This window comes from Lipomyces tetrasporus (assembly GCF_029532465.1).
Source record: "Lipomyces tetrasporus strain NRRL Y-64009 chromosome Unknown POJ06scaffold_3, whole genome shotgun sequence".
NCBI classification, from domain to species: Eukaryota; Fungi; Ascomycota; class Lipomycetes; order Lipomycetales; family Lipomycetaceae; genus Lipomyces; species Lipomyces tetrasporus.
Window position 1 is genome coordinate 1,074,084 of NW_026611598.1, and position 19,843 is coordinate 1,093,926.

Here is a 19,843-nt window from a genome sequence, read left to right on the forward strand (position 1 = left end):
TTCCTTGCAGTATTCCTCGAACTCATCAGAGTGGTGGCTCTCGTGGCCGTCGAGGACTAACAGACGATAACCACCCACAGTTCGGGACTTGGTATACTTCTCAAAATGCCGAATCCAATCCATGCCTTTCTCATTCGTCGTCCAACCGTTCTAGTAACAGCGATTACCCAGTCGGGTGGAAATCCGCTGTTTTGATACCAAGACGCGAGGTGGTTTTCCCTGCAACAATGACGAACGGCGGCACCGTCCAGCCCTGGGAATTGACGCCCTGGATTACCGTAACCCATTCCCGATTGCCAGGCTGTACCTTTTTTGCCTTTGTACGCCCGTCTGAGCTTGTCACAACCGTTGCGGTTGAGATAACGCCCATCATAAACGCAGTCTCGTCAAAGTTATAGATATCCGTATCCTGGATGCCATACTTCGCGATTATATTGCGTACAAGCTCAAACCAGCTACGAATAATTACTGGATCTTCGCATTTGGCCCGTACTTCCGCTGGAAACGCGTCCGGAGCTCTGGGCGGCGCTTGATGAAGTTCGGAGCCCAACGCGCCGACGCTTGGCGCGTCGCGTGTCGCGAGAAGTCAATTTGCTATATCTCCCACAATAGACAGCCGAGGAGGAAATCCTTTGGCAGCTAAGTCGAGGATGTATTGGACAAGGACTGATTTTTCTAGGTCGGTCAATTTCCGCAAATTGGCTGGTACGTCGCGTCGTGTTTGTCGGCCGGCACGTCGGTGACGTAGGGTTGTTTCACTAATACCATATATCTTTGCTGCAGCCCTAACGCTTAGATTTTTGGACCTTTGGAGTGCTTCGATGGCAAGGATGATCTTGCCTTCATTAGAAGAAGATTCCATGTTTTGATGTGGAGGGAAAAAGGGTCAAGTGTGGAGGGGGTGCGTCGCGTGGAAAGTGCGCCGCTCGTTTGGATGCGCCGCTCGTTTGGATGCGCCGCTCGTTATACATCTACGTTATATTGCATACTGACTGATAGACCCACATTTCCTTGGACCGCAAATGACCCAGAGAAAATCCGATCCAATTAGAGATCTCCGATGTCTCCTTCCAGTATCCAACTTCCATACTACCAGACGTCCTCAATGCTGTTCCAGACATATTTCTGTTTGACAAAGAGTATGAACAGCGAAAGCACATGATGACAATAACAATATGGCAGTGCATTCGTCTTCGATCGTTTACACGAGACCGTTCAAGGTTGAGACTTGAGAGCTTGAATCACGTAGAGGAATAAACAAGATAATTCCACAAAATGCTAAGAATGAAACACTGAGATAGACGGTCACTTCTCACTAGCTATGTCGAAGGAAAGGTGTGCTTATCAATCAATACCATCGACACAATGAGCCCAAAAAATAGCCACATATAGCTCCCACATATGCTAAATATCCAACAGGTAGCATATTCCTGATTTCCTGTTACTGTTAGCTATCAAGCAGCTCGAAAACCTCATGTACCACTTATTTGGAGAAGAGTGCCTAGTCTACTAACGATGGCATATAGGCCTGCAGCAGTAGTTGCTTTGGCTGCAAGATCAGAATTCAGTAAGTCGCAGAAACCAGGACTATTACTATATACTCTCGCGTGCGTGATGAAAGTTTTATATTTTTGGTTATTTTTATTTATTTTATTTTTGGGTTCTTTAAGGGTAATACGAGACCGAAGACATTAATCTGTGCGGCTCATTCCGATTAAGGTTTTACCCTTAGGTCAGTCGGTGGACCTCCCAAATAATCGTGACGTCCCGTAACCAATACTGAGTCTGGGGTTCACACAATAATATTATTCGCCTGTTTCTTTGAGCACAGTCTTAGCGACCAGTAACCTAGCTTTCTAGATGTCGTCGGTTGCATCTGCAGCAAGAGCGAATGGACGGACCTCCAATACCAAGTCTGATCTGAGCGCCAGCGATGAGTCCTCAGATCTGTCTGAGCTTGAGGAGTCGCTCGACAGCCAAGGCAGCGTCGATAATGAAGGTGAAGAAGGTGGTGTCCCGGGAAGTGGGCATTTAGAGGGTGACGATGATAATTGCTCGTCCGAGGAAGAAAATGATTTGGATGCATACGATGAGTCTGCGTCGGGTTCTGTGGAAGACAATGATGAGGGTGAGATGAGAGATGGAGATGCGGATTATGAGGACTCTGTGATGAACTTATCCATGCTGAATGGTCGCAAGTCGAAAGCCATTTCGGATGATGACGATGACAGTGGGAATGATGAAGACGATGACGGTGACAATGACGGTGACGATAACGGTGACGATGACGATGACGATGACGATGACGATCCGGACAACGATGAAGACACCAGTGAGGAGAGCGAGGACGTAGAGGCGGAGAGCGACGAAGATGGTGACGAAGGGAACGTAGAGATCAATATGCCAGCAACATCAGATATGGAGGATGAGGAGATTGTGAACGACCAGGAAGAGGAAGACATGGACGATTCTGCACTCCAACTAGAAGATGAAGAAGAAGTCGACGTCGAAGACGGGGAGGAGGGCGAGGAGGAGGATGAGGAAGAGGAAGACGAGGACGAGGATGAGGAAGAAGGAGAACAAGAACAAGACGAAGAAGAGGAAGAGCTAGTAGTAGAAGAAGAGGAAGAGGAGGAAGAAGTAGAAGAAGAAGAAGATGAAGAAGATGAAGAAGAAGAAGTAGTAGAAGAAGAAGAAGAAGAAGAAGAAGAAGAAGAAGAAGAAGAAGAAGAAGAAGAAGAAGATTACGATGTAGACAAGATTGAAGATCTCCCTGTGGAAGGTGAGGACAACGATGACGATGAGGATTATAGCAGAAAATCCAAGCGACAATTGCCACGTTCGAGTTCTACACGGCAAAGCAGGCAAAGGTCTCTACTAAGTGCGAAACGGCAGTTGAGTGAACCGACCTCGGAAATTGAAAGCGAGGCTAGTGATACGATCTTACGTGACAGCGAGGAAGTGGATGAAGATCAAGATAATGATGTAGACACCGACTACATTGCAACTGACTATTCGCGACTGACAGAGCGGCAAAGAGCACGATTGATGGATGAGACATTGGAATTGCAAGAATTACCGAATGGTATGATGACAAATGTCAGTAGAAGCTAAGTAGATGCTAACTGTGCCTAAGAGGGTACGAAGAAGAAAATATTCACTGAGGACGAACTCATGCTGCGACGCACAGAAACTGCTCGGAGACGAAAGAATCTATCCGAGAAACGACGTGAGGAAGAGAAGGTATTGTGCGCCTAAGTATTAGCTTGCTTATATGACAGGCACTAATAGTGGTGATAGATGGACACAATCAATAGGCTCCTTAAAAAGCAAGCTCCTAAACGGAAAGGCAAACTCAGGAGTGCGATTGGTAGTCCTGGAACGTCGGTTGCAGATGATGAATTGGACACTCGACGCGTAATTATCACAGAACGATATTCGACGAAACACATGTATCGATGGATATCCAGTAAGAGCGGAGTAGTTTTAGGTATTCCAGAGAGTTTACTATAGTATTTGTACGATATGTAGATGAATGTGCCCATTTTCCAAATGATATCTTGAGTTTACCATACTGGTGGTCTACTGAGCACTCTAATTGCAAACAACAGACACCGAATCTATACAACGCCAGTGATTTAGCATGTGTAACATATACCCATTCTGATCGCTAAGCAAACACCTGTTTCATGATAAAACTTTTAAAATAATAAAACATTCTGTCAATGCATAATACATACCATTGTCACCGCGACGGGTTAACGATTACTAATTCTGGATATAAGGCTTCAGCAAACGCAATCTCTCGACAGCTTGCTCAAGGTAATCGTCCGTTTTGCAGACAGCGAATCGGAGATACTTTTCTGCAAGATGCGCGTGTTCCGGAAGGTAGAACTCAGTTGGTGGAATTGTGACAACGCCAATCGCTTTGATAAGCCAATACGCCATCTGGAAATCTTTCGCTCGACCAACGGTGACGTCTTCCGGAAATTGGTAGTCCTCCGGGATCTTTACTTTGGCGAAGTTGACCAGAACAAAGTACCCGCCTTCGGGGTCAGTGTAAGGGAGGCTTAGCTCATCCCAGATTCTGTTAAAATTCCGAAATTTGCGCTTATACGCCTCGACGTGGTCCACAAAGAATGTGTTCTCTGGCTTCGCGGCCTCTTGCAACGCGACGGCGGTTGCCTCTTGAAGTGGGCTGTTCACTGCAAAGCAGATCTATTGACGTTAGCAAGACGTCTAGGCAAGGCAAGTGTAGCTAATGTCATACATACTCTGGTATGCGCGGCGGAAACATACTTGATCAGCTCAGCGTCGCCAATGAGCCAACCAACACGCCAGCCAGTGGCACTGAAAGTTTTTCCGGCAGATCCGACGGTGAGCGTCAGCTGCTGGAGTTCAGGCGACAGAGTCGCCATGCGGGTGAATGGGGTGTAGTAGAGTCGGTCGTACTGTTCAAGGTTAGCATAGCAACTTCGGGACTGAAGTTACAGACGTACGACTTCATCTGACAGGACTATGATGTTGTTCTCCACAGCAATCTGCCCAATCTTTTCAAGTTCTTCGCGAGAGAAAACTTTGCCCACAGGATTATGGGGTGAGTTGACAACAATCATCTTCGTGCGTGGCGAGACTTTCGACCGCAGGTCTTCGAAATCAATCTTCCATTCGGAGGACGAGACTGTGCGAATATCGTTGTCCGAAGGCGGCACCAGCGGCACATAGACCACCTTCCCGCCGGGAAGCTGGATATTGGATATATACTGATCGAAGAAAGGCTCAAAAACAATAACCTCGTCGCCGTCGCTGAGAAAAGCGGTGAATGCCGAGAACATGCCTTCATTGGCCCCGCTGGTAACCACGACCTCGGTCTCCCAGTTGATCTTGCGACCGAACGACGGCTCGTAGGCTGCGGCAAGAGCCTTGCGCAGTGACGGACGGCCCTTGGTATGCGAGTACTGGTTACAGGATACATCGTTGAGAGCGTCCTGGGCAGCCTTGATTGCGAAGTCGGGCGGATTGTATGAAAAGAATCCCTGGCCGAGGTTGAGGACTGGAAACGGTAGCGATGCCTGGGCTTCGGCTGCGGCCTCATTGACAATTGTCCACACGTCCTTAGCCTGACCTGCGATCTTGGCAGACGGCTTGGGAAGCTTTATAGAAGTCACCTTCGGGGCGGCGTTCGAGTCGGTGGTGGTTGTAGCCGTCGCAGCTGTCATTGTTCGGCTTAGGCGAAAACTTGGCGAGAAAGACAAAGGACGACGGCAGCTGTGGCAGGAGAGCACGAGTGGGCGAGGGCTATTCAGGCACGCAGACACTTTCACGGGGGATAGCATGCGAAATGCGTGAAGTAGACTCGCGGCCCGCGCAACTATTCAAATAACTAGCTCTGTACAGGATCGATTAACTAATGTGGCCCGTGAAACCTTCAAACGGTTAAGCACGTCAGGGCCCCGAGAAATGACGAGTTAGCTACGGTGATCATCGCACTTGTACCTTATCTCACATCTATCTGCGCTCTATAAGAAAGCAAACGCGGGAGTTAGCCCTTACCCAACGACCGACATTCTCAACGAACCGCAGCAGTCGTTATCGCTCAAGGAATTAGCCATCCATATCTACATTTACAGTAACAACAACGCGAGCACAATGCGCAGCGCAACAAGTACTCAAGCATAAATAATACTAGCACTAACAAGATTACCAACATGGCCGTCGCTACAAAGTTTGTAGGTACAACAGGCCAAACATCAAAAAAAGTTAAACTCGAATTCCACACTCCTCTTCTTAGCTTCTACATTGCCAAATTGAGCACAAACAATTACTTGGAACGCATTACTGCCTTTGGTCGGCGCGACGTCCGTGAGGCCGATGTTGACGAACTATTTGTCTCTTTCTCCGCATCGTCGCTTCCCTTCCATGACCGCCATCCTTCGAAATCGATTAGAGCTTGCATGCATCCCCACTAAAAGTCGTCAGAACTCGTAACCCAAAGTAATAAATGGTCATCGCACCTCCGTGATCTTCCGCTCTAGCCAGACCAAATTCACCGGCTTGGTCAAAAAGTCATTGCATCCAGCTGCTAATGCTTCCCGCCTATCACTATCCAACGAGCTCGCGGTCAGGGCAACAATGATAACAGGACTCTTAAATCGCTGGGGTGGCAACACATCTTCCTCCTTAATGTTTCTAGCATCTTCATCCACAAACACTCCAATCCTGTTCCGCCGTTCTAATCTTCTAATTTCCTTCGTCGCCTCGATACCGGATAAAACAGGGAGTTGGATATCCATGAGCACCAAATGGTACCCACCCTCGCGCCACTTCTCGATTGCTTCTTTACCGTTCTTGGCAACGCCTGACCGGATCCTTCGCTTTCGCATGAATGTCTCGAGGATTTTCTGGTTAATTATATTATCTTCGACAATAAGAACCTTTACCGGGGGCACAACTCCGTCGAAGAGCAAACCGCTACCTGACGATAGATGTTGTGAGGCCATTTCCTTGTGCCGTGAGCTCTTCTCCTTTAGACCCGTTCCGTTTACAGATTTCTCATCTGTGTTATCTTTCTTGTCTGACGTGTCCGTCTTGGATTCTTTGCTATGGCCGTTGATTTGTGTAACTACAGTGCCTCTTTCAACGTCGGAAGTATCTGCCACTGCAGTGGATGTACCATCGTCTTCATACCGCGTAACGTTTTGCAATGGCGATTTGACATTCGCATGACTTTGAGCCTGAGTCTGCTGTGTAGGTGTAACTGTACTAGAATGTGAATGGGTATGTGGCTGAGAATGGGACATCGGATGCGGGAGCGGCGACGCTGTTCGATGGGGCGATTGCGCACGGCCCATCCGCCCGTCGTCATCAACGACGCTGCGCGCACTGGCTGTATGAAGTGGATGTGCATCAACATGCTGCTGAATAGGCTGGGGTTGCGGCCTAGGCGGTCCAGGATGCGACGGCGACTGCGTACCGACCTGAGGTACCACCGAGGTTGGCACTATGACTGGTAACTGGGCGGAGCCGTTTGCACCAGACCCAGACCTTCCGCTTGCAGAGCTTCCAGTCTGCTTACGATGTACATGCCCGTGTGATTGCCGAAAAGAACCGTGTTGATGCAAATGAGAATGTGCGCCGTATGGGTCCGCACTCGATGCCCGTTGCTGTTGATCAAGAACTTCCAACCCGTGGCGGGTTCCATGTGGATGATACGTAGCTGCTTCAGGTAATGACTGGGTAGATTGCGCGTGGGATACATCTGGAATGTGCCCTCTCATAAATTCGAGCTCATCATCTGAATTGACCCCTTCTTGAGGCGTCAGCACACCAGTAACAGGCACTCTATGCGACGGCACAGGCATATGGTCGTCGGGAACCTCGACTAGGAATGCATCGTGCATATTCATCCCAGTTGGAAAGAATTTGTCGAGAAGAGCAAACACAACCTCGTCCGGCTGCAGAACCCGATCATCCTCATCATTTGGGCTTCCAGGCTGATGTGTGTGGTGCTGCGAGGACGCATGAGGATCCAGAGCTGCAGCCAGCTCTCGTCGGACAGTATCGCCTCTCCGTTTCCGTCGACCGTGAGGTGAGTGCTGTCCTGACGGTGTGTTGGCATGAGGCATGCGGATTGATAGGTCAGGAGCGTCATGGGTCCTTCCTAGAGAGGTGGCATACTTCATGATTAGAGCCGTTTTCAAATCGTCAACGATGTCTGACGGTGAGACAAGGACTGTAGTCGCTGCACCATTGGGGCGCCGGACCCATATTCTTTTTCGGTCCATCTATTACTGCGCGTGTTGCGAAGCTGTGATGGCGACAGTTTGATTGCGAACAGAGCTTTGAATAGGCAGTTGCAGATTTGTGAGCGTTAGATCATTATACATAGGGCAGACCACAAGCGGCGCGCGTCGAACACATCAAACACATCTGTACAAGAAACCAGATCGTGATGTCTGCCGAACTATGTCCCCGTACAGACGTAGATGCCGGTGGCTTGGTGTACCTACCGCTTCAGCCAGACACATTCGTTCACAGATCGCTTATGTGGACAGCGACGCCGAGTCCTTCCTAGTATGTGATCTACTGAGCACAATACATGTGAGGCTAAGGACGTCCTTTGCGCCGCACAGCCCCTGGATCTGTTGATGCCACACAGCCTGGACCATACACAGAGCTTCGAGCGTGCCTATTTGACTATTAATTTCCACGGCCAGAAACACTGAATAAAATATAAATACAAGCATAGCAAAATTATTGCGAATTTGCAATTAAGGGCGTAGCGAACGAACAATTTGACCTCATCTGTTGGTTGCGTGTCATCTGACCCAGAGGGAGAGGGTTGGGAGTTACCCTGTTGTAAGATTTGTTAGATCTCGTAGCCTGAACCTCTTCATCGGCCCGTCACTTTAGTTCCCGGTGTGGTTGATATTAACGTGTGGAACATGGCTTCAGTCGAACTACGAAGACAGATAGTTGACTCTAGGCCATCGGACGAGCCGCCAGTCCAACGGCGGTTTGCTGGTCGCAAAGCTAGAGTCAATCAAGACGGTTCAAAGGCATTCATAAGTAGGTGAATCGCTGCTCTGTTTATTCACTTAATTGCTAAAGCAAAATCACAGCAACTCGCATTCCGCGGAAATCAAAAGTGCCGCTCTTTAACCAGATTCCACCGGAAATTCTCGACGACCCAGACCTGGCCTCTGCAATTTCCTCGTTGCTGCCGGCCAACTACGACTTCGAGATACATAAGTGTATATGGAACATCCGACGACATAAATATAAACGTGTCGCATTGCAAATGCCCGAAGGACTTCTCATATTTGCCTGCGTGATTTCAGACATTATCGAACGATTTGCCGGACATGAAGTATCTTGTGTGATTATGGGTGACGTGACTTACGGTGCCTGCTGTATCGATGATTTCACCGCCAAGGCTCTAGGCTGCGACTTGCTGATTCATTATGCACATTCGTGTTTGGTCCCCGTGGACTTGACCCAGATGCGCATTCTCTATGTCTTCGTCTCGATTGCGATCAACGAGCAGCACCTCATCGCCACTCTAAAAGAGAATTTCGACCGTGGTACACGCCTCACGCTGGTTGGCACGATCCAATTCAATGGAGCCTTACATGCTGCTCGGAACGCAGCTATGTCAGCCGCGGACGATATCGGCCTAGATATACAAATTCCTCAGATCTCGCCCTTGTCGCGTGGCGAGATCCTCGGGTGCACTGCTCCAAAGATAGATCCATCCGCAACAGACGCTATCGTCTACGTTGGCGACGGTAGGTTCCATCTTGAGGCGGCGATGATACAGAATCCAGGCATTGCAGCTTACAGATACGACCCTTATTCTCGAAAATTCACAAATGAGGAATACGAGCATGGGGAAATGTTACACGTCCGGTACGATGCTATAGAAGCTGCTAAATCCGCCAGGCGCGTCGGCCTGATTCTCGGAGCACTTGGACGCCAAGGAAACTATGCAACATTTGACAAGATACGAGGGTACTTAGTCAATCGTGGAATCGACTATACGCTGCTTCTACTATCTGAGATATTTCCTCAAAAGCTAGCCGAATTCGAGCATTTAGATGCCTTCGTGCAGGTCGCCTGTCCGCGGCTCTCGATTGATTGGGGATATGCATTCGCCAAGCCGTTGTTAACCCCATACGAGGCATGCATCGCATTCGGAGACGCGGAAATGTGGAGTGCATTGGATGCCGTGGTCGGCGGACAAGGTGAAGGTTATCGCATGGATTATTATGCAAAGGACGGACTAGGACGAACTTTCAGCTAATGCTGTAGAAAATATGCATTCGTCTGGTAGATCTCACTCGGCACTGTAATAGTTCTGTATGAATTTGTGACTTAATAAATATGTATACAAGACACCCAGTAACCAATAGCAATTACGGAACGCAAAAACATCACTCCAACCATCGAAGCATGCACAAAATGACTGACCATACCGTAATCCATATACAAGTCGCGCGCGCAATGAGTCCAATATCTGTAAATCTCCACAAAACAAAAGTCCAATGTACGTATTCTCACTCGCCAACGCGTTGCATCACAATGTTTCGATTCATAATAACAATACGGTACTTTAAACCAAAGCCAAAATATATGTAAGAAATATCGAAGCAAGGAACAGATATGTAATAGAAGAACACCGATCACGCCAGACTCAACAAATAGTGCTATATAAAATCAAGTTATCGCAAGCAAAAGCAAAGAATGAAGAAATCCACAAAAAAAGCAAACTGACGAGGTTCTCACTTCCGCCTTATCTTATATCTACTTATGCTGACACACTAAATACAAAACCTCGAGATGACACAATAAGCCGAATGACTTGCAAAAATGAGACCCAAATACACATTTTAATTCGCCTCACTAATAATTCGCGCCGGTAGTGATGATCAAAACAAAAACGATGACCATGTGATGATGAACAATCCGATGATGAATCCTATGTGACCATTATGATGAGAATAAATTAAACGCCGGTGCCAATACCCATGCCAATACCCATGCCTCCGCCCAAATTGATTGGCTGCGGCTGCTGGACTTGTTGCTGCGGCTGTTGCTGTTGAAGAGGGGATGTCTGTGGAGGAACTGACGGATGTATTTTCGCAGACGCCTGCTGCTGCTGCACCTGCTGCGACTGATGTACTCCTTGGGGCGGCATGATTGGCGGTATAGGTAAACTAGCGATACCTCCTAACTGGCCAGGTGCTCCAGCTGGAGGCTGTGCGGGTACTTGCGAATGCTGATGGTGGTGCTGAGGATAGATATTTCCATTTTGCGCCGACGCACCGTTGCTTTGATTCGTACCTCCGGTATTACCACTGCTACCGCTGTTGTTACTATTCGACCGTACTCCAAGTGGATTCTTGGAGAAGGAAAGACGAATACCACCCTTGACGCTGTTCGACAATCCACGGCCGTAAAGCTCAGTCAAAGCTCGTGTAGCATATGCAACATCTTCAAACTCAACAAAACACATTGGTCCGTTCATTTTCGTGCGAAAACAGAGGCGCTTATAACCACGTTGACGGCTGAAGAGTGCTTTCAGCTCGTCCTCGGAAGTGTTCATGGGCAAGTTTCCCACATACAACGTATTACACGGTGGATTTTGGTCGGCTGGATTTGCCGGTGGTAGCACACGGCCTCCGTTCTGCAGCGCATGAAGAGACGAAGTTGATGGAGCAGGTCCCGCACCTTGCGGCGTAGGAGGCTGTGGGGCCGTCGACGTTGCAGGTTGACCCGCGGGTGCTAATGCCGAGCTTGGAGTCGCCGGTGCAGCCCCTGTAGCTGGAAATGGTGGCGGCTGGCTCGGATTCAATGAGAGATTGCTGAAAGCACGAGTAGGAATTGCCACCGACGTGGCAGTGTTACGACGCGCACGGTCTGGCTGCTGCCACTGCTGCTGCTGTGGAACCGGCGGGGGCCCTTGTGGCGGCTGACCTGGAACTTGGGGTGAAGACGAGGCGCCATTTGCTCGCATCCATGATAACGGGTCCTTCACCATGTCTTCGTACTCTTCGTTATCACGACCAGCCGACTCCAACAGCATAGACTTCCCACTAACTCGTTGTAGTTCCCCAGGACCTGACGAAAATGTTCCTCGCGGTGAAGTAGAAGACGGTGAGAACATGTTGAGGTCCTGGTAGAGTTCCGGTTCTTGAACAGGCGGAACAGCTGCCGGAGATGTCGGCGAAAGCGACTCAAACGGAAAGTTAAAGCGTGACGACGACTTCCCAGCTGCAGCTGATGGTCCACCTGGTCCCGAGAGCGACGACAGACTGCTAAGTCCAGGAAACGACGAGACAGATGGCGCAAACGGTGCGACGGATGCAGAGGCGCTAGAGGTGGCAGGCAGTTGTGAATATGCGGTATGAGACGGTGTACCTGAAACAGAAGAATGATGCGGCATATGATGGTGATCAAACGACGTCGACAACGTGGGCTGCGGCTTCAGCTCCGGGAATTCACATTTTATTGGCGGATAGTAAGTCGGTGACGACGTCGCTGTAGTCGTTCCTGTACTACTTGCACCATTGCTTAGTGGGCCCGACACTGGCGAACTTCCAGTATTGGGCGGATCGTAAAACAAATCTGACCGCGAATCTAACACATCGTGGGCTTCAACTGCAGCACTGTAGCTCTTAAAATACGCTATTCCAGAGAGCGACGAACCACCGACATAGTCATCCTGCGGGACTTGGACCAACTCGCTCGCAATGTAATCTTTTGCAAACGTGAATATTAAATTGAACTCCCTTCTTGACAGATCCCTTGGCAAATTTTTGACGCGTAAGGGAAATGAAGAGTTGTTGGTAGGCGATGACACACTGCCGCCTCCGTTAGTCACACTCGCGGATGACGATAGCTGCGAATTATCAGGAGGAGATAAAGATTGGAATGGTGCCAGTTCAGGAGAGAAAGATGGTGCTGGCATATGCCCTATAGATGATATCGCCGGTGACGGCATTCTAGGGGTTCACCATGTGAGCACTGTTCGAACCGCGTCGCTCCAAAGAAATAACACACCTTCAAAATGTAATTCAATGCTCTAGAGTCAAACAATTGGGCGAGTTGTTTGCAACTGCACACATAAAAATGAGAGTTGTTGTATTCTGTATATATTCTGTGTATCTGAGAACTTGAGCGACCGCCGTGATCTGTGGGGTTAGGTTAGCGAATGTGAGTCGCCGATGAGCCGATCCCTTGACACGTGGGTTAGGGCTATAATTCAAAGGCCATAGGGTTAGGAGGTCTAGAGGGGCGCCACGTACCAATAATTCAGATATATGCGGATTTTTGAGTGAAAATCGACGCCAACCTCTATTCACGACTTGTAATGATGAAGCAGCTCGTTCTGGCTGCAGATATGATAGTCTGCCCCTCGATTATAGCTGAGAAGTCGGGCGTAGCGCGAAAATTCGGTGGCGTACTCTCTTTAATTTTTGAGATAAACTCACAATCAGGTCGGAAAAGGAGCCCAAGGAACCGAGTGATGCAATCAGACAAATGCAATGACGCCTTCAATGGAAACGATGATGTGTGGTCACTAAAGATGTTGCCGAATGACGAAGAGCCAACACACGGATCAGCCCGAATGACGATGGGCACGATTGAATCGTCGCAAAACAAATAAATCTGACGGCAACCGGCAACCTGAAGTATGCAACACAACAATATCAATGGGATGGCTGTGAATTGTTGAATGGGAAGAAACTGAGCTGAATGATGACCGGAATATGAAAAATCGCCTGGAGTCCAGTGGACAGATCAAAGCTCACGAAAAGGACAGATCAAATCAAATACTGGAACTCGAGGCAAATACAGAAAGAATTAATGAAAGAAACGACTAATTCTGGAGAAAATTAACTCCGAGAAAGTTGCAGAGAGAAGAGGCAGCAAGAAAGAAAGGAAGAGGAAGCGGAGGAGAAATGATGAGCGAGAACGAAGGCGATTCAGTTGCGACTGTCAAGACTGGCGCGAGAGCTAGTCGCGAACGTCGGCGCGGGAGATGCTGAAGCATGAGCGACAGATGAGGGTTAGGGCCAAAATCAATTTGGTACAGGAGTTTTGGCTCGGTAACAGCCGTACCAAGGGCCGAAGCCGTGGGCAAGCAAGCGAGAGCGTGGGTCTAGGCCCAGGTCATTATGCACTTGGAAGGCGGCGCGTTACCTGTACCACCATGCCGAATTCGAATTAGCGTCTTGCATTCGAGGCGTCGCGCGGCACGTGTTGCTTTGTTTTTGTTGTTGACCTGGCGAGGCGATACTCTATGAGGCACTTGCTTACTCAGCTATCCAAGCACCGAGCTGCACCAGTCGCCGCGAGCACGTGACTCTCAGAGGTTAGGCCTTGCTACACCCGGCCAACTTAGCTATAACCTGGGGAATGTGTGGGAGTTCCTTCCGTTCGAACGACTCCTACGTAGATGGGAGAGCCTTCACAATGCAGAAATTTATTTGATCGCAACATGTCGGGCAAACTACTCTACCACGCTTGAACTACCGATAGATATTCCATCTGCTTAGGCACACCTTGCTAATGGCCTCTCTGCAGCGACGTAAAGAATTATGGCCACGACTCGGTTAGCACGGCCGGCATAGAGCAAGGGCCGAGTTCGACTCTCGCGGTTCTGCGCTGCGAACAAGATCCGCAGGGTGGGAATCGCCGGATAGTAACGTCTGTCATAGGGTCAGGGCTATCCTCTTACGCAGCGCCCCCGTCGAACCCTCGTTGCGTTTGTGCCCATTTCCTTTCCATTTCCGGCAAAGCGCGCTGCAATAACGTTAGGCCGTGCAAATTCAAATCCTCGCCTGTGATTCGGCCTCCCGCCAAGCCCACAGTTCTCGCGTACTTCACAGTCCGAGTTTCTTGCACGTGCTCGAGCCACTATTCCTTTCCACTTATGCCGCATTCTGCCGGCGACATGAACATGATTGTGCCAAAGTTACTCGCCCTTACCCATGCCAAAGGTGGATTCTCATGCCATCTTGATTCTACAGGTTGGCCATGCAGTCTTCTCCATGACCAGCTTTGCTGGTACCTGGTCATCTGGTTGAAGTCGATTGACAAAGTGTAGTGGTTGTACGTCAGTACGTGGGCTACGTGCCTTAAATTTTTGTAATTAGACATAACAGTTATTTTTGGTCGTCGTCACCAATCGAACTGTGTTCCACCACATGCAGATCGACTTAGCTCGCAACCGACCGTACGTAGCGATGACCAATATGCGTCCGCCATATGTCTGTTAAATTCCTAATACTACTTTCGTCCATATTTCATATCTTATGCGCTAGCCGGTTTCCATTGATGATTGATCTCTGTCATCGTGAACATCTAGTCGTCAATGCCAGTCAGTCTTACTTTTCCCTGCACTTTTTTGTACCTTTCCTCGTGTGCCCGCAGAGAGTAGATTCTTGTGCAGCATGTACAGTGGACGAGTAGAAAATCTAACGTGGCCAATGATAACATATCAGCTGGTTTCACGGTTCATGGAACATGATGACCCTTGGACGGTGGGCAAGCAACAGTGGCTCTCTTGCTCGCTAGCTACGACGTATTAACGACAACTATTAAACTAATCATATATTTTTCTTGTAATTCAACTGTCTTCAACCAATATCAGGTGCTACTGAAGAAGCTATTTATGCTCCTGCGCGAGTTTTTCAATAAACTCCGGTTTCATACCAACGGGCAACCCTTCCTTCATTCTCTTCAATGTCAGAGCCGCGATCAACGCCGCACCAACACCACTACCATCCTCAGCGGGCTGGACTTTGATCGGATAATGTGTCGGAGGCATGTGGTGCCATCCAAAGATGTCCGCCAACGCCTCCGCGCCTCGTTCCTGGAAATGAGGATATTTGTTGAACACGGAACCATCTGCGCCCACATGACACTTTTCAATTCCCATCTTCTTGCAGATCGCTGCAACACCGGCGGCAGATAAACGTGCAGATCGCGTTCCAATCAATTCCGCCAAACGTCGGAGTAGCTTTCGTTCTGGCTCCGTAGTCTGGATACCAAACCGAGACAAAAATAGGTCCTCAACTTCAGTTAAATTCTCGAAAGGATCCTCCTCGATCTGGGATAGCAGAGAAGCGTCGATAGAGTATGGCTTCTTCAACTTCTCGACATCCTTCCTCTCAAAAATAAATCCCTGCTCATGGAGGTCAAGCATGACAAGTCGATGGATCTCACCAAGGTACAGACCAGCAATCATCTTCTCGAACGCTTGCTGGTTAGGACGTGGCGAGTCTTCATCGATCTGGACATCGTACTTAGTGCGGGGTAGAACGACATGCTCGTTGTCAAATGCACCCCATTCGCAGTTAATTGCCATTGGAGTCTCAGGATCAAGGTCGACAAGACCCTCAAGCTTAGGAATATTTTTAACTACGTCGAAATACGCAGCTTAGTATGTTAGTCTTGTTCTGTCGCACAGTATAAATCCCCTGGCATACCATTACAACCAGTGCCGAAGATGACACCCATCTGAGTCTCAGGATCCGTGTAATTAGACGCAACCATAGTCCCCGTAGTGTCATTGATGAGGGCTGTCACCGTGATGGGAACATTCTTTCGCTTGAGCGCAGCCTCCAACATCGGCTGGACGTCATGACCTTCCACGTTATCGATATCGAAACCCTTTGTCCAGCGCTGCAGTACGCCATTATGAATCGCCGTTTGTCTGGAAGAAGTCAGCTCGCAGCAGCTTACAAATTCCGACATTGTACCTACGTGCAAGGGTAACTGAACGTAAATCCCAGTGAAAGCTCTTTTTGAGCGTCACTTGGATGGTGCGATTGCAGGAATGCCTGGAGACAGTCGGCAATGTAGTCCCACAACTGTTCGGAAGATCCGGTCTTCATCTCCGGAGGCATATGATACTTGGACTGAGTAATATCGAAATCGCGATTTCCAAGGAGCTCGACCTCGCAGACCCGGAGATTGGTCCCGCCCATCTACCATATGTTAGTGCTATCTGCTGCAAAGATGAGTTGAAAGAATATTGAGAATCATACATCAAGAGCGAGATAGGTGCCCCTCTCCTTGCCGTCCGGCATTGTCATGACCCAGGTAGGGATCATGGGCTATCGCTGTTAGTCGTAGTAATGAACTCAATTACCATTTCATTTCGACATACTATACTGCCGCCCTCCTTGGACAACCCTTTTAAGACAAGTTAGCTGCGCAGCGGAGTATCAAGTAGACCAAACAAGAATCTACCCTTTTCCAACTCCTTCATGAAGTGATCTACAATGGCACATAATTTCTGAGTATCGACAGTAAAGAGAGTCTCCAGTTGAGAAATTTGTTCCAAGAGATCGCGCGGAACGTCTGCCATCGAACCCTTTGCGGCCTGTCAGTGTCTTTCGAAAATTCAGCCAGTAATCATAAAGCCTACCTTGCGCGATGGCGGCTTCTTGGGACCTAAATGAACCATTTTGACTATTGTACTCTCTTATGTACTGTCAAGTTATATTTATTAAGCTAGAGCTCTAATGGGCACTGCGGAGTATTGGACGCGGAGCAAGTTGATACGGCGGGAGAGCGCGGCGATCGACGGCAGTTTTATTTTTGTATTGGTGGTCGACGAGCCCTAATGTGCCGAGATATACGGTTTAAGACTGTAGTGCGCTCCAAGACTCAATCGTCTGTATACTTTTTTAAGCGCTTCTCGTTGTCATACATGTTATTACTTTACGCATACTGTCCGGCTGTGGGATCAAGAGTTATGTTACCAATCAAATAATACGTGGAATTGCTAAGTATGCGATCGACATGCATGATGGCAGAGACGGTGTGGTTCGGGCCCACTGTCTTGCAGTAGTCCTACGGAGAGGCACTCTAGAAATCCACGAGCTTACGAGAAGCAATAAGATTGTTAGATAGAAGTGTACAGCAAACGGTCGCGCAGTAATTGCGCATGGCCGAGAGTCGATATATGACAGTGATCTGCGTCATAACTGACACAATTGTGAATGCACAAGAGCGTAGCTATCCGCGTCCAATTAACATCTATCTTGATTGTTATCTGTCTCCTTATCCATGAAGGGAACAGCGTAGGAGTAGCCTAGCAGCAGAAGGTCATCCACAAAGTGAGAAATCGGCGTGCAGCAAACCGTCTCGCGGACGCAGCGTGGGCCCCACGCGCGGTTTGCATGCCAATTGCGGAATCCAAAAACGCTCTTCCGCTAACAGCCGTTAATCTAAGACGTCGGCGGCGGATTTACAACCTGGAATATTAAAAATTCGATGGCTCAATCGGCCAACGCTGCCAATGCTGCCATGTATGCGCCCTTCGCTATCTCGCTACTACTTTTGGAAGCGTAAACGGTCTGTTGCGGGCAGGTGCATGCCGGACCGGCTGGCAGCCGACTGGGATCATAGCAGTGGCGCGAAGAGCGAGAAACCGCTATTTGTGACCACTGCCATGCCCAGCTAGGTCTGACGATTTGTCAGTTCTCTCAACCTGCAGCTTTCGATAATTGTGCTAATTAGAAGACCTCTGTGGCTCTGACATGTCTACTCGACTAGTCATTATTTTTGTTCATCTAGCGTAATGCTCAAAAATGCACTATAGAATACATTCAGAATGCGGGCATATATATACATAAGACTCTTTACACACGCCTTCCAGAACTAGAACATTCGTCAGTGTCTACGCTTTTGTCCTCTCGGGAAGTCCAAAAACTTGGGATCCTCGTCAACGATCGTCAATGCGGTATCTTTGTCTATTCGAATTCTCACGTTTTTATTTCTCGTTGTCTTCACTGCAGCTTGCTTGTGCTGACACTCAACTTCTTCCATGCCGTGGCGATATCGGGCATACAATTCCATAGCTTCGACCTCGTCGTTAAATGTTAATTGGTTGCCGTTGACAACTATCGAAGGGGACCAATCTCCATCAATGCAACGACCGGCGATGAATATCGGGACTGGAATGCGTTCAGAATACTTAATGTGTTGTGTCATTGTCGTATTCATCCCGCACCCTATAAGTCTGCGCTTGTGATCACTTGTGCCGCCGAATCTGCATGGTAATGCAGACAATCCTTGTCTGTACTGCCACTGGCGCGTTCTAACTCTGCCACAGCATGCAGGGACTCGTTTAACACCGAGGCTGCACCTGCCTTGATATGTTCTGGAATCTGGCCGATCTCTGCCCTCGTTGACCATTTCTGGAAGAAGGGATTTCTCGCTGTTCAGTATTTCCTTCAGGTCCACCTGTCTGTGATTGTATATTCCATCTTCAACTGCTCCGCGCTTTTCAATATTGGCTGTACGATCTATTGTTGAAATGGACGAGAGCGTATTTCCATCGACAAGTGTGACCGATGTACTACTCTCTTGTCCAACATACGGCACGATTGCTAGTTCAACGTCATCTGTTTGTGCCACCAGTTTTATATGCAAACCTTCTGGCATCCGATAGAGGGATGAACTGTAGCGAGAATGTGAAAAAACGATAATGAGAATAGCGTACAAGATTATTGGACTTGCGACGAGGAATAGGAGAAGGAAATGCCACATGACTGTTAGACGGAGATACCACGTCGGATCGACCTGTTGTCTTCGTCAAGGTGGATGCGGATGAGAACTGTAACTATCGCGATTGGAAGACTGAATAGTGGAATGAAAATAAACAAGATATAGACGATTGTCAGCACGAAATAATTCAAAACCATTCTATCTCGCCTGTAGCTGTCAATCAGAACTCAGGCCAACTGTAGTTGATTCCCCAGTGAACTATCGGAGGTTGTGATCCTGACGACCAAGACAAGGAGAAGGGGACGTTGGTGGCTTCGGTCATTTTCAAAATCGCGCTCCATATTGACCACGCTGTTGCCTCATAAGCACACAACGCATGCAACGCATGCAACCACCATATAAATCACTGTGCACAGATTTTAAATGGACTCCTGCGTTTAGCAGTATGCTCGACCATATGACACCTTGCTGCATGATTCTCGCATTAGACGTTATGTGGAGATTCCAAGTTCCTTCCGGACGGGACGAAGAAACCGATACCATATTTGTAACCACGAAACAGTATTCATGACTGGGCAATTCTGTTGCAAGAGAGAGATGGCATATCGATAACTAATAAGTACGAGAATTACGTCATGTCTACATGGTCGCAATTCAATTATTTACCCCTAACCCGCTGAGATAGGTGCGCATTACTTCACACGTGACCTGAGAATAACCCCTGGAGGATCCGACTTTATTATGCAATATGCAATACAGTAGAACCCCGTTAAGCCGATGTAATGTTTACAGTCATTTCATATCGGTTTAGCGAGGT

General features: G+C 48.5%; 7 protein-coding genes across 7 annotated transcripts; 2 read left to right on the forward strand and 5 right to left on the reverse strand.

Moving 5' to 3' along the window:
• Positions 1-1,773: 1,773 nt before the first annotated feature.
• Positions 1,774-3,539, forward strand: POJ06DRAFT_299946 (PAPA-1-like conserved region-domain-containing protein). Its single transcript, XM_056190701.1, has 3 exons — positions 1,774-3,085; positions 3,137-3,243; positions 3,301-3,539. The coding sequence occupies exons 1-3, from the start codon at positions 1,861-1,863 to the stop codon at positions 3,511-3,513; spliced, it is 1,545 nt and encodes a 514-aa protein (XP_056045486.1). The 5' UTR covers positions 1,774-1,860; the 3' UTR covers positions 3,514-3,539.
• Positions 3,540-5,418, reverse strand: POJ06DRAFT_248593 (pyridoxal phosphate-dependent transferase). Its single transcript, XM_056187049.1, has 3 exons — positions 4,500-5,418; positions 4,275-4,451; positions 3,540-4,218 (listed from the first exon to the last, which is right to left on the reverse strand). Exons 1-3 carry the CDS (start codon positions 5,334-5,336, stop codon positions 3,769-3,771), a joined length of 1,464 nt encoding a protein of 487 aa, XP_056045487.1. The 5' UTR covers positions 5,337-5,418; the 3' UTR covers positions 3,540-3,768.
• A 34-nt stretch (positions 5,419-5,452) lies between these two features.
• Positions 5,453-8,042, reverse strand: POJ06DRAFT_274299 (uncharacterized protein). Its single transcript, XM_056189612.1, has 2 exons — positions 6,015-8,042; positions 5,453-5,965 (listed from the first exon to the last, which is right to left on the reverse strand). Exons 1-2 carry the CDS (start codon positions 7,782-7,784, stop codon positions 5,822-5,824), a joined length of 1,914 nt encoding a protein of 637 aa, XP_056045488.1. The 5' UTR covers positions 7,785-8,042; the 3' UTR covers positions 5,453-5,821.
• Positions 8,043-8,406: 364 nt separating this feature from the next.
• On the forward strand, positions 8,407-9,894 carry POJ06DRAFT_248596 (putative diphthamide synthesis protein-domain-containing protein). The gene is made up of 2 exons (XM_056187050.1): positions 8,407-8,568; positions 8,622-9,894. The coding sequence occupies exons 1-2, from the start codon at positions 8,445-8,447 to the stop codon at positions 9,800-9,802; spliced, it is 1,305 nt and encodes a 434-aa protein (XP_056045489.1). The 5' UTR covers positions 8,407-8,444; the 3' UTR covers positions 9,803-9,894.
• A 259-nt stretch (positions 9,895-10,153) lies between these two features.
• On the reverse strand, positions 10,154-12,715 carry POJ06DRAFT_75857 (uncharacterized protein). The gene is made up of 2 exons (XM_056191514.1): positions 12,562-12,715; positions 10,154-12,503 (listed from the first exon to the last, which is right to left on the reverse strand). Exon 2 carries the CDS (start codon positions 12,500-12,502, stop codon positions 10,505-10,507), a length of 1,998 nt encoding a protein of 665 aa, XP_056045490.1. The 5' UTR covers position 12,503; positions 12,562-12,715; the 3' UTR covers positions 10,154-10,504.
• Positions 12,716-15,172: 2,457 nt separating this feature from the next.
• Positions 15,173-16,978, reverse strand: POJ06DRAFT_236676 (hexokinase-domain-containing protein; the record flags this gene model as incomplete). The annotated part of the gene is made up of 7 exons (XM_056185913.1): positions 15,173-15,945; positions 15,996-16,222; positions 16,273-16,496; positions 16,557-16,625; positions 16,679-16,704; positions 16,762-16,894; positions 16,940-16,978. The coding sequence occupies 7 exons, from the start codon at positions 16,976-16,978 to the stop codon at positions 15,173-15,175; spliced, it is 1,491 nt and encodes a 496-aa protein (XP_056045491.1).
• An 836-nt stretch (positions 16,979-17,814) lies between these two features.
• Positions 17,815-19,273, reverse strand: POJ06DRAFT_248610 (uncharacterized protein). Its single transcript, XM_056187051.1, has one exon. The coding sequence runs from the start codon at positions 19,066-19,068 to the stop codon at positions 18,190-18,192; it is 879 nt and encodes a 292-aa protein (XP_056045492.1). The 5' UTR covers positions 19,069-19,273; the 3' UTR covers positions 17,815-18,189.
• Positions 19,274-19,843: the final 570 nt, after the last annotated feature.

Bases quoted from the DNA above. Each gene is read 5' to 3' on its own strand.
- POJ06DRAFT_299946 (XM_056190701.1), top strand. From the start codon at position 1,861: ATGTCGTCGGTTGCATCTGCAGCAAGAGCGAATGGACGGACCTCCAAT. The intron at 3,086-3,136 runs GTATGATGACAA...ACTGTGCCTAAG, and splicing joins ATTGCAAGAATTACCGAATG to AGGGTACGAAGAAGAAAATA. The intron at 3,244-3,300 runs GTATTGTGCGCC...TAGTGGTGATAG, and splicing joins AACGACGTGAGGAAGAGAAG to ATGGACACAATCAATAGGCT.
- POJ06DRAFT_248593 (XM_056187049.1), bottom strand. From the start codon at position 5,336: ATGCTATCCCCCGTGAAAGTGTCTGCGTGCCTGAATAGCCCTCGCCCA. The intron at 4,452-4,499 runs GTACGTCTGTAA...AACCTTGAACAG, and splicing joins TAGTCCTGTCAGATGAAGTC to TACGACCGACTCTACTACAC. The intron at 4,219-4,274 runs GTATGTATGACA...TAACGTCAATAG, and splicing joins TTTCCGCCGCGCATACCAGA to ATCTGCTTTGCAGTGAACAG.
- POJ06DRAFT_274299 (XM_056189612.1), bottom strand. From the start codon at position 7,784: ATGGACCGAAAAAGAATATGGGTCCGGCGCCCCAATGGTGCAGCGACT. The intron at 5,966-6,014 runs GTGCGATGACCA...GACGACTTTTAG, and splicing joins TAGAGCGGAAGATCACGGAG to TGGGGATGCATGCAAGCTCT.
- POJ06DRAFT_248596 (XM_056187050.1), top strand. From the start codon at position 8,445: ATGGCTTCAGTCGAACTACGAAGACAGATAGTTGACTCTAGGCCATCG. The intron at 8,569-8,621 runs GTAGGTGAATCG...GCAAAATCACAG, and splicing joins CGGTTCAAAGGCATTCATAA to CAACTCGCATTCCGCGGAAA.
- POJ06DRAFT_75857 (XM_056191514.1), bottom strand. From the start codon at position 12,502: ATGCCGTCACCGGCGATATCATCTATAGGGCATATGCCAGCACCATCT.
- POJ06DRAFT_248610 (XM_056187051.1), bottom strand. From the start codon at position 19,068: ATGTGGCATTTCCTTCTCCTATTCCTCGTCGCAAGTCCAATAATCTTG.